General features: G+C 37.1%; 1 protein-coding gene across 3 annotated transcripts in view; it reads left to right on the forward strand.

Moving 5' to 3' along the window:
• Positions 1-13,028, forward strand: part of macrod1 (mono-ADP ribosylhydrolase 1) — an 88,247-nt gene that overhangs the window by 2,541 nt on the left and 72,678 nt on the right. For all 3 annotated transcript variants that reach the window (XM_053682112.1, XM_047157214.2, XM_017474798.3), the window contains exon 3: positions 3,450-3,560. In XM_053682112.1, the coding sequence (XP_053538087.1) occupies positions 3,450-3,560 (111 nt within the window). The remainder of the gene's footprint in view (positions 1-3,449; positions 3,561-13,028) is intronic.

Raw genomic sequence — 13,028 nt, forward strand, 5'->3', positions numbered from 1 at the left:
ATCCAACATTCCGTCAATTCTGACCAGTTTCCCAGTCCCTGCCGATGAAAAACATCCCCACAGCATGATGCTGCCACCACCATGCTTCACTGTGGGGATGTTGTTCTCGGGGTGATGAGGTGTTGGGTTTGCACCAGACATAATGTTTTCCTTGATGGCCAGAAAGGTAAATTTTAGCCTTATCTCACCAGAGAACCTTCTTCAGTATGTTACAGGACTATTTTGTGTATGTCCATTACATGAAATCCAAATAAAAATTCACTTAAATTACAGGTTGTAATGCAACAAAATAGGAAAAATGCTTAGGGGGATGAATACTTTTGCAAGGCACTAGCTCATGAGAATACTATTTAGAGGATCTCTACCCCACTCACACACACTTTATTTATAATCACACACTCTGTTCATAACCTGGCCCTTGTAGAAAGCCTTGAAAAAGCAGTTCTGTAATTTCTAAAGCATTGCTTCAGATCAGTCACATGGAAAAGTAAGTACCAGTGATTAGAACCTGCTTAGGGAGTGCAGGTGGATCATGTCTTATTTATACCCCTCTCATATCTAGTGTCTGGTTTTCCCTTTGTTATTGAGGTGTGTGGTGTCATCATGCCAAGATCTAAAGAGAAAAAAGGTTGTGTATGCCTATGAGCCGGCAAGGGATTTTAAAAGATCTCCAAATTATTTGAAATACATCATTCCACTTTAAGGAAAATAATCTACAAGTGGGGCAGATTTCAAACGACTGCCAATTTATCCAGGACTGGCCAAAAGAGATTGCACAAATTTGACCTGCATGGGAGGCATGCCAGGAAAAAGCCTTTACAAGACTACAGTTTGCCAATGAGCATATAGGCAAAGATCAGGCCTTTTGGAATTATGTTCTCTGGACAGAATAATCAAAGATAGAGTTGTGTGGCTACAGTAACAGCAGACATGTTTGGCGCATACCAAAGACAGCTTTTCAGGAGAAGTACCTCATACCAACTGAAGCACAGTGGTGGAAATTTTATGGTTTAGGGTTACTTAACTGCCTCAGGGACTGGACAGCTTGCATTCAACTATGAATTGTGCATCATTTCAAAGAGTGCTTGAAGATAATGTGAGGCCATCTGTCCGAAAGTTGAAGTTGAACCGAAAGTGGACCTTTCAAGAGGTTAATGATCCTAAGCACCCTAGCAAATCCACCAAGGAATGGCTCAAAAAGAAGAAATGGACGGTTATGGAATGGCCTATTCAAGGCCTGGATCTCATGTGATTGAAATGTTGTGGGGGGATTTGAAACGGGCAGTACATGCAAGAAAACCCTCAAACATCTTGCAACTGAAAGAACATTGCATGGAAGAGTGTTCAAAAATTCCAGCAAGCCTGGTGGACAATTATGTAAAATGCCTACAATAAGTTATTTCTGCTAAAGTGCAAGTGTTTGCTTGTCCAAAATGTCAAAAAAGCCAACATATTCTATGTGGCGTACTTATTTTTGACTATATTCTATGACTAATATATATATGTGTGTGTACACACACACACACACACATATATATATATATATATATATATATATATATATATATATATATATATATATATATATATATATATATATATAACATAAAATATTTGTATACAGTGCCCTCTACTAATATTGGCACCCTTGATAAATAGGAGAAGGAAAGTATTGACTAAAAGGGTGTCAATAACTGTTGCACACCTATGTTTAGCAAAGATTTTTTTTTGGATAACCCTGTGTTTTGTTTGCTTTCCCATGAGTATTTAAAAAAATTTTTTTAACAAAATATCAAAAGGTTAAACAATAAAGACAATTTTTCACAGCCTCTGCTCATATTTACCAAGGGTGCCAATATTTGTGGAGGGCACTGTACATATAATCACACACACGGTTAAAAAGCTTATCCACCTAGATGAGGCATAGTCTTCTGTTGTACTTGCCTTAAATTGTGCTACATTATAACATCAGTGTTCTTATTTGCTTCTTACTTGCCATGCCCCAAACAATAAACATTTAACGTTAAGACTTTAACTATAGATAATGTGCAATAATCTATGATAAATTAAACCAAATTGGTCTAGCCCAATAACTATATTCCTAGGTTGAGGCAAACCAGTTGTGCCTTGCTGAAGTGCGTCTTGGCCACAGCTGGGGAAGGCAACACTCACAGTTGTAGCATACTCCAGTTTGCTTCTTGAGCCACACACTTGTATAGAATACAAGTATTATGAAGGAAAGCAGCTGTACAGTCTGGAAACAGGTGATCAGGGGCTCCCTGGGGTCTATCTGTGAATGTGCCTGATACTGTTGTGTGTATACTGAGGGAAAGATAGATGTTGCTCTGATTCTGTAAAAGTCTCCCGCCACATGTCTATAACAATAGTAATTCAATTCAATTTTATTTGTATAGCGCTTTTTACAATAGACATTGTCTCAAAGCAGCTTTACAGAAATATCAACATGGTATACAGATATTAAAGGTGCGAATTTATCCCAACTGAGCAAGCCACTGAGTGGCGACGGTGGCAAGGAAAAACTCCCTAAGATGTTTTAAGAGGAAGAAACCTTGAGAGGAACCCGACTCAGAAGGGAACCCATCCTCATCTGGGTAACAACAGTTAGTGTGAAAAAGTTCATTATGGATTTATATGAAGTCTGTATGGCCTTAGGAGCAGCCGTAGTCCCAGCAGTCTGGAATTAAAGAAGATTTGAGCTCCATCCAGAGGCAGAAAGGATCTGGATCTCTAGTATCTCCATAAATTCGTGTAGGGCTCGGCGAAAGGAGAGAGGGAGAAAAAAGATAATTATGACTGCGAAGTAGTAGAACAGAATCTAGTCAGGGTAGGCTTGAGTAAACAAATACGTTTTAAGCTTAGACTTAAACACTGAGACTGTGTCTGAGTCCCGAACACTAATAGGAAGACTGTTCCATAACTGTGGGGCTCTATAAGCGAAAGCTCTCCCCCCTGCTGTAGCCTTCACTATTCAAGGTACCGTCAAATAGCCTGCATCTTTTGACCTAAGTAGGTGTGGCGGATCATATAAAACCAAAAGGTCGCTTAGATATTGTGGCGCGAGACCATTTAGTGCTTTATAGGTTAATAAAAGTATTTTATAATTAATGCGAGATTTTACTGGGAGCCAATGCAGTATTGATAATATCGGTGTGATATGGTCGTATCTTCTAGTTCTAGTTAGGACTCTAGCAGCTGCATTCTGGACTAACTGGAGCTTATTTATATTCCTACTGGAACATCCAGACAGTATGGCATTAATTCATGTGCAGTGTAATATTTTGAAAGCCCATTATTTTGTAGCCTGAAATTGACAGTTTTGAACATGGCACCGACGTTCTGTGTGTTAGGATGCATTGCTGTTTGCGCAGCCTTTTCTGAATATTTCCATTTTATCACACTGAACATTTTTTTTCGTTTTTGGTGACTAGGTACTGTGTCTGCTAAGCCTCTTTACAAGGCCAACGATGATCTGAGTCAGAAGATCTCTCTGTTCCGAGGTGACATCACCAAACTGGAGATAGATGCAGTTGCCAATGCAGGTGAGAATTATGCACTGACATCAAGTCATTGTGTGTCTCATACTATATGCTTAGACCTGCTATGGCTGTAGTCTCAGTTCAGAGGCTTTTTGTTAATGACAGTTGAACAGAAAATTAATTGTATAAATCCAGTAATGTATATTATGATCACACAGTACATTTAACAAAAAAATCAACAACATATAATTAATACGGTGTAGGTTTCTCCAAGGAGCGGTTTATTTAACATTTACGGAAAGAGTCTCCAGTGACGAGGTTTATGACAACTGTTTATAGCTGATAAAAAGATATAGCAGGAACTAACCTAAATTACTGGCTTACCTTTTCCACAATACTAAATCTAAATAGATTAAAAGTTGTAATCTTTGGCAAACTGCTATGGTATAAGAGGGATAAAATGCCACTGGACGTGCTGTTGTTGGAAAATAATCAACTAACAAATGGCAGAAATTGTGTATTCATGTTTCAACTTTTGGCTAATTATTTTGACAGTTAATTGACCATCATTAGTTGGTTGTTAAAAGCTAAATGTCTAGCCTGAAATCAATAAAAGTACTGTTTTGTGTTAACAAGGCTTTACTGAATGAAAGAAATCAATAAGCTCCATTAGCATAATAAGGTCACCAGTGGTCATCCCTTAAAATGTATCAGAGAATTATAATCCTAATTATTTTTGCTTTTTCCATATTTTTGCTTTTTTAATCAGTTCAGTTTTAGTTTGATGGTATTTACTGCATTGGGAGAACTATAAAGAAATCATATAGTGAAACCGAAACATAATTTAGCAACATTAGATGAATATATTATACTGTATATCTTATGATGAAGTGAAATTCGAAACATAATCAAACAAGCCCCTCACATGAACACTCTTACTGAAGTTTAGTCTATTCTCATCTGTTCTGACAAAATATCCAGTTTACCAAGAGAGACCCTTTTTATTTTATGGTTGGTATAATTCATTCCAGTTAATATAGATAACAATATATCAAAATCAAAACATTCTGCAGTTTAATTTCATTATGTTCCAGATCCAGTAACTTTGCCATGGTCCAATTATTTTTACACTGTGTACCAGCACTATGTAACATGTGTTAAAAATGTAATTACTACTGGAAATATAAGCTCAGCGTGACCAAATATAATGTCATGGTATCTTCAGTGTAGTCAGATTTATCGAGTATTAGTATTATCTTGTGTTTTCTATTATAAGATTACAATTAACCAAATATAAGATTGTTAAACCTATTTCTAGACAGTTTACATTTTCTTGTTCTATACTTTTGCTGCTTTCTAGAAATAAATACTTGAAAAATTAGCAAAATTATCTGCCAATACAACAAGATTATTTCAAGCTTGAAATTAGTTAAAATGTCTAAGACTAAGTTTTAGTAATATTATATTTGGTTTGTTGTAACCTTGTAAAAGGAAATATTAGATCAATTTGATTATATTCAAGAAATTTTCACTTGTTAAGATGTTGCTTTCTTTGTAGTGTATCTGTATAGGTTTGTCACCTTTTCAACAAAAATAATACAATGTTAACGGTATGAATTGAATTACCATGTGGTAATGCACGGCACTAATTTGTAAGCAAGCTAGTTGAATTCTGGCTGGCACAGTGTACCACATTTCACTTTTGCAATCCTGCAGAATGTGAAAAATCAGTTACAAATTTCGGCCCACCTTAGTCAGGCTTTTAAAGAATGCACATTTTGATATAACACTAAAAACATTCAGCGAATAACACAAATAATTTTATCCAAATGCTGGTAATGCTTGTAGCCTCAGTATTGTAAACGATGAATAGGAGATAGAACCTTGTAACACTGAGGTCACAGACTTTATTTCTGTCTTTCTAAGATTCTGTCTGAAAATGCAAATGCTTTTCCTCCATAGACTGAGTGTCCGAGTGCGAGAATTTGCCTGTGGTACATCTACACCAGTGATACGAAATTTAAATCTTTGCAGGTCATGACTCTCAAGTTTAATTTAAATATAACCTTTATTGTAGTCAGATTGCGCAACATAAAATGTTATGGGTTTATTTTGTTGTTGTTTTTTTGTTTTTTAACATGTCCACAAAGTCACCACAGTTGTGCTGAAAAAAACAGGCAGCATTCAATGGCCTTAGACTCAATGGTAAGATTTTATCACCACTAGATGGAAGTAAAGCTTATCTCCATGTTGGTTCTTTTGCTAGCAGGGACATTTGGGGTTTGGCTGGTAAACACTCAGTCTGGCAAATCCCTGAAGAGAAATAATTCCATATGCTGCAATTCTAGAGGGAATTTGCTGTTGATTACATCACTTTATAGAGAATGGTCACATCAGTCTCACAGATGTTGTGCCGCCAGGATCAGTGTCAGCATTTCATGGTTATTTGGCAGTGCTGACATTAATGTGGTATCACAGCACTGTAAAATTGCACAGGGTTTATTATTTTGTCCATCATCTCTTCCAAAATGGCTATAGCACAATGATGTGTTAATGTTCGAGCAGTCGTGCTTTGAGAAGACAACACATTATTCCAACAGATCCAGAGAACCCTGTTAGGGCTTAATATACTATTGGAGGTTTAGAGAGAAGTTTGATAAAAAAAGATTTATGGAAAGAAATGAAAGGAGCATGAGAGAAAAGAAGAGAGGGAAAAAGTTATTGAGAGGAGGTAGGAGAGTAGGGATAGGGATAGGAGTTAGTGTGACAGGACACTGATTCATCCCTCTCAGCAGCATTGATCGACTGGCCGCTGGGCCTCGGTGTAAAAGTGTGAGGATTAACAGACTGTCTAGAGGTAATTAATTTGGTTGGTGGAATGGACTTCTCAAGATTGCTAAGTGTGCACCGACCAATCCAGTGCACTAGCGTATTCACATATACACACAGTTTAAACACTGGATGGGTGTGTTATTGGATATTACAGATGTTGGACTCCTGTTTACCATACAGAATGTCGAGCACAGCCACAAACTGCTCTTTTATTCTGCTCCTTTGTCCACGTTTTTGCATGAACAATTGCATTTCTTGGCCAGTAGTCACACATGAAAATTGTAGTTTTATGAGTCAGTTTTGTAGATCGCTAACTGAAAAAAGAAAATTATTTATGTGCAAAAACATTACAGAATTCCACTCTTACTTCTCAGTTGCCTAATAGAAGTGTTTACGTGGGGATGAAACATATTAAATGAAACATATAACTGTCATCCAGAATTACGTTTCTCATATCAAGTAATTTTTTGACAGAAATCTAAAAGGTCACAATAAAAGCACATTCATTTATCATCAGTAACTGCCTCATCCTGATCAGGGTCACAATGGATCCTATCAGAGGAGCGCTAGGTGCAAGGTGAGAATACACCTTGGATGGAATGTCAGTCCATCGCAGGGCACCAAACATTCACATACTCATTGACACCTAGGTGCAATTTAGAGTAGCCAATCCATGTACCAGCATGTTTTTAGGAAGTGTGATGAACCCAGAGAAAACAAACAGAGATGCAGGTAGAACACATGAAAGGCCACACAGACAGTAACCGAGCCCAGGATCGAAACCGGGGAGCCTGGTGCTGTGACGCAACGCTACCCGCTGTGCCACCGTGCTGACCACAGAAAATGATTGCCATGCAAATTTGTTTTCTATGACTGTAGATGTTGAGTCTTCAGCGTATTAAAATACAAAGTAATCACTCTCCAAACTCCTCCCTCCTATTAAATCTGTCCACCCTCTTTTAATGCATCTGTACAGGCTACAATCAATCATCTAACCTCCTGACTAACTGTGGACTATTAGTGTAATGGTATGTTTCAGCAGCGGCAGCTATTTGTATTTAATGCTAATATACACTACCTATAAATAAGTAAATAGTGATATTCTTAAAAATATGTTTAAACTCTCATTGCAACTTGCTTTTATTTAAAACATTTACTGTTAGAATTGTAATGCGGCCTGTAATTGTTCATGAAAATTTTGCTATTTAGAATTTTATTTCTCCTTGATGATGTACTTGTCCCCTGTAAGCTCTTTTAATGAGACAACAGAAGTAAGAGTGGATTGATCTTGTGTAGTTTTTATACATATTAATAATTTTCTGCTTTTGGATGCAAAAAAATACACCTGGTTTTTGAAGCAAGTACACTCTAATTAGTTTTGATATTTTTCACACATTCAGGTAAGTAGTTGTAAAATAGACTAAAGTTATGGATTTGTGATTCATAAAATTGTAGTCCTTTTATGTGCTTTTACTTTTGACAGGAAAATAAGTCCATAACACAAACACACTCCCACAGCTCTCTGCAATAATAAACATTGCTGTCACACCAAAATCAGGTGTAGTTTTAAAAGCACAGAAACACTGTTGAGTATGTCTGCAGTTCGTAACCCCCCTGAGGACACTCATGAGTGCACAATTATGACGGAAATGTTAATTGCTATGAGGCGGTTTTAGTGATAATGTGCTTGCAATTATTAAATTATGCTTAAAAGTAATCAGTGTGTTTCATTAATTTACACCTTACTCTTCAGCAACACCTAGGATTTGCATGGTTTCATGAACACCTATGATTCAATACAACGCTCACACTCCACAACAAACTCCACAGCAACACGGCTAAAACTGGCCAGTGGTCATGCAGTGGACATGCTGTCAAATGGAATAAACTAATTACTTTCCAGTATCTCATTAACTGAGATAGCTTGGTAGCTTGAGCAAGAAATTCAGCCTACTGTCATGTGTTGCCTTTGTGTCCAGATGTTTTTATGTCAGCTGTGTTTATAGAGCAAGTCAAATCTGTGGTGTGTGTGTGTGTGGGGGGGGGGGGGGGGGGGGGGTCTCATATTAACCTTAGGGCAGCACTAAAAATTAGATTAACTCTCTATAAGTAAAGTTTTTTTTAAAAAACCTTCAAACTCAGTTTAAAAATGTCATTTTACAAAGAAAAGACAATTCATGGATACATGGTTTTGACAGAAATGATAACTGATTTGTGAATACTATATGAACTGAAGTATCAGTGTGTGTTGTGCTTACATCAGTGTGCTTACTTAAAACCTACATTTTTACACTGGTAATTTAAAAAGATGATAAAAGTACGTCATTGTTAAAGAGATCAGTGTCTTAAAATAGCTTTTTAAAAAGCATTTGATTTCTTATTGTTGATTAGAACGTTTGTTGATTTAAGTAAAATAAATTTAGACCTGATAATTATATAATCATTTTTCATAATTTTTCAAAAGAATTCATAATTTCTCCATCAGTAACCCCAGATAACCTCAGATAAACAAATCTGACAGCTGAGGATGACATGTAATATACACCTAATTTAACTAATTTTGAAATCCTCTAGATGGAAATTTGATTTTAAAACCTGAATTAGGTAAATTAGCCCTACTTGTTCATATGATACCCTTTTAAAGACAAATATGAAATATTCATCTTGCCCACTGTGTTCCTTCGCTCCTTCACATAGAGTTATTGATTAAACTAAGCGAGTAGTCCTGCTAATGTATCACTGAACACAACCAGGAACTAGATGAGAAAAGAAAAGGCTGTCTTCTAAAAGGTTCAATCTTCTTAAACGATAAAGGCTTTAGACAGCTTTTTGCAGGAAATTTGAGACTTAATGCCTTTTTGAAACATTGTGGTAAACTAAATGAATAATGACTGTGCAGGTACCTGTATCTAAGGTACCTGTACCTTGTTAACTCCTATTAATTGAATTATTGGGCTACATGCCACCATGTATATACGTTTATACCACAGCACTGTTGAATTCTGAAGTTGAATTGATCTGAAAGCGTTCATTAATTTTCTATGACAGCAGCTCTTACAGTAGTGCCACACAAAAGATTATATTAATGCTCTCGTTCTAATACGTTATCATTTCTATCATAACAGCTCATACACAGGGACTTGTACAGAAGACGATCTATACAATCTAAGCCCAACAATAAATGGATTAAATAAATGTAATAAAAACAAAACCCTCGTCGCTGATATGTCAAAGCAGTCTTTATAAAGCATTTTAATGTTAAAGCACTTTATGACAGTGAGTAAGATTTCTGCCACAAAAGTCTTCAGTACACAGGGGACTTCTTACTTTGCAGTTTATCACTAACATGACAAGCTGCATTTTGTGTCTTATTAACTTCAAAAGAGGGATAAAAAGAGGTTGTTGAGGGAACGGCTGTTTAAAACGTAAGTAATAACATGATCTAACTTGTCTCATGGATGTTCCACATTGTATATTATAATACAAATGGTAATAAAGTGTGTGTTGCTCATTGAAACAAATGAAAACTTTTAATTTGCAGACTGCTGTAGTATAAAAGGAATAAAACACTTCAGAACATGCTGTTACAAGAAAGTGATCAAGATGGGGTGGTAACAACATCACACCATGCCGCCGTTGGTTATTTTCGTCTAACAGCATGCAACCCAAGTGTTTTATTTCTTTACTTATATACATTTCAGAACATTCTTGAATTGAGCAGAATAAAAAGTGAGGCAATGTGTTCAAGCGTGTGGCTTCAAACACACACACACACACATATCTTTCGTTCCTGAAACTTCACTGAGAGCTGATCGATCACAAGATGGAGAGAGAAGCAGAGCAGTGTGAGATGTAAGGCTGGGTGGGAGAGGGGTGGACTGTTTGTGTGTTGTTCTCAATAAAGATTGGATTTCCAATAAGATCGCCTCCACCCCCTGTCCCCTCTCTCCTCCTTCTCACAACATTTTACAACCTTGGCTCCTGCTTCCCCCCATAAAATACACCCAACATAAAATCCACTAGCACTTAGGAACTGTCCTCCTGAGAGGCGGGGACCAGGGAGGGGTAAACATCCTTTTTACACTACTAAATCCATCCATCCATCTATCCATTGATCCATCTATCCATCTAGTAAATTAGGGAGGATATATTGTTGCAGGTTGGTTTATTAAGATGCGTCGTTTCATGAGGAGTGGATTGTTAAGCTGTGAGCTAGAGAGAAAAGGGAGTTACATACAGTGATGTCTGTAAGTCATAGTAAATCATATGACCAAATAAAATTTCCTGTGTTTATTTATGTTCGATTTCTTACTATTGTTTGTACGTTTAAAACTTTAACGCCATAATCACGGTAGACAAGCTTATGATAAAGCCTTGAGACAGGGTTTCAAGCTATAACAACACTTCCATGCAGAAAAGTCATGAGTACTACACTAGAGACTTTAGTCTGAATTTCTCCTTAACCGTCTGTTTCGTCACTGACCCCATAACTTCTGCTAAACAACTCTGACAGTGCCTGTTTCCTTAGACAAGGGCTTTAAGGACACGTCTCATCGTCAGGCCTTCCTGGCTCAGGAAAAGAGATTGAATTTGGCATGTTGATTTAAATTTTCCCTTTGCGTCTTTCTGTTTGGATTACTCTGATGGAAGAGGAGGATGTATTTTCAGGGACACAGATAACAGATATTGCAAACCAGATTCCCAGGAAGGCAGAGGAATGATGCCAGATAAAAGCGACGCTATCCAATATACTGTAGATTGGAACAGAAGCGAGCACCAGACTTGTCGTTTTTTTAATGTTTTCATTTCACTGGCATTTTAGATAAGAGAACCATGTTAATGTGGTTAGAGATTTTTATAAAATTATTATTTTATGTCCTCCCCTGACTGACAGTGGTATTATCTAAAAAGCCCTGGGATATGACCTACAGATCCCTCTCCAGTGTAAGACAGAGAAATAGCTCAGTGGTTTAAATAAAGGGAGGATAAATAGAGTGGTCGAGGATTGAACAGCACCACATGCTGCTTTTTCACGCTTATGGCCTGATAGTTTAGTTCATACAGCGTATGAGGTCACCTGTTCCTCTAACCCACAGCGAGTAAATTTACACAGCTTTAGTATGCAGAATATTTTGGGCATATGAGGGGGGAAAAAGTGTAGACATCTCTAAACCTTATTTGTCAAAGTGTGTAAGCCATTAAATCTGTTATCTGTTGCAAATGAGGCTTAGCATTCCTTGCTCCTAGTTCAGAGCCCTCTCTCACTAGCGTAAGCGAATTTAAAATGAGTTCACGCAGTGAAATCTCACATCTCTCAGCGTATGTCACATTGTTGCTAATTGGAAGGCAGGCTTGAGAGAGGGAAACAGTTGTCGCACGCCTAATAAATTCATTGCAATCTGAGACGCTTACAATTTTTTTACTTGAGTGTGATGCTGTTTTTCCAGTGAGTATATGCATTTATTAACCATTTACTACTAAATCCCTACCTAGTAGCCTAGCACTAGAAATTGTAAGGATGTAGTTAATGAGTTAATGAGCCGATACGGTCTTTTATGTGACTGTTGTGCAACATCTGGAATTTCTGAAGAATGTTGACTGTGTTAATTGAAATTCTGTTTGATGTATGGGACTGACGAACCAACTCTCAGATGCTGAACCATTAATGAATGGTATGGTGGTTTTAAAACTAACTCACTGAGCTTCCAGAAAGGCATGCATAGCAATTATTGCAGGCCTCGTTAAAAGCCTCCCACCCCTTTCATTCTCTTCCAATCAATCGCCACTTTAGCTCAAATGAAGGAAGCTTGAATGCTGGCCTTCTCTTAGTCTAATTAGCGTAATTGCCACAATGTGGTAAATGCAGGAAGAGGAGACATGTTGTTCATCAGGGCCAGGAAGCTTGTTGCATAGCTCTGTTATGCTAATGTGAAAATTGTTTGAACGTTTCATGTTGGGTCTTACTCAGTTTGTATGAACTCTTTCAGTCTAGTTTTAAGTGTTAATTCTGTATTTCAAAATTTGCCCTTTCAGTTGAGTTCAAACTAGATCAACTTCCCTGTTAGTGCCCAGATAAACTTTGTTTTCTCTTGCTTTCTCTCACTCACACACACATGAGCACACACACACACTGTTGTGTCAGATCGTTTTGGGTTCCAAAGATGCATTAGATCCATGTAAGTGTCTGCTCCCTTTAAGTAGGTGCTTAAAAGAGTCATAGGATTAATCAAAGTTTAGTTGCTGGTGATCATAAATTGCCTAGAATGACTTTGATTAAATTTCCAGAATTATATTGATAAATAAATCTGTGTGAATTGGTGTTGTGAATAGCTGCCTATGGAAACCTTTTCTCTGTTTTAGATGGACACTTACTGTCCTCTCTCATTATATTGATCCATGTGTTGCTTACACAGGCATTACCACACTCTTCAGATTGAAGAAATGTCTGCTCTTAAACACAGTTTGCTTTCTCTCCATATTATTATCTTGCCTCAATGACACTTGTGCCATAAATGGTCTTTATTTTTGAAAAAATTTTCCGTGGAAATTCCAGGATCCATTGAGGACCTACCCATGATTTGTGTATGATGTGATTTTATATTTGACAAATAATAATGAAAAAAAATCCCAATATGTTGTCCTTTTTATGTATTCTTGTAAAACCCAAACTAAACACTGAAATGCTGTTCAGCACAACTC

Source organism: Ictalurus punctatus, chromosome 8 (genome assembly GCF_001660625.3).
Source record: "Ictalurus punctatus breed USDA103 chromosome 8, Coco_2.0, whole genome shotgun sequence".
NCBI lineage: Eukaryota > Metazoa > Chordata > Actinopteri > Siluriformes > Ictaluridae > Ictalurus > Ictalurus punctatus.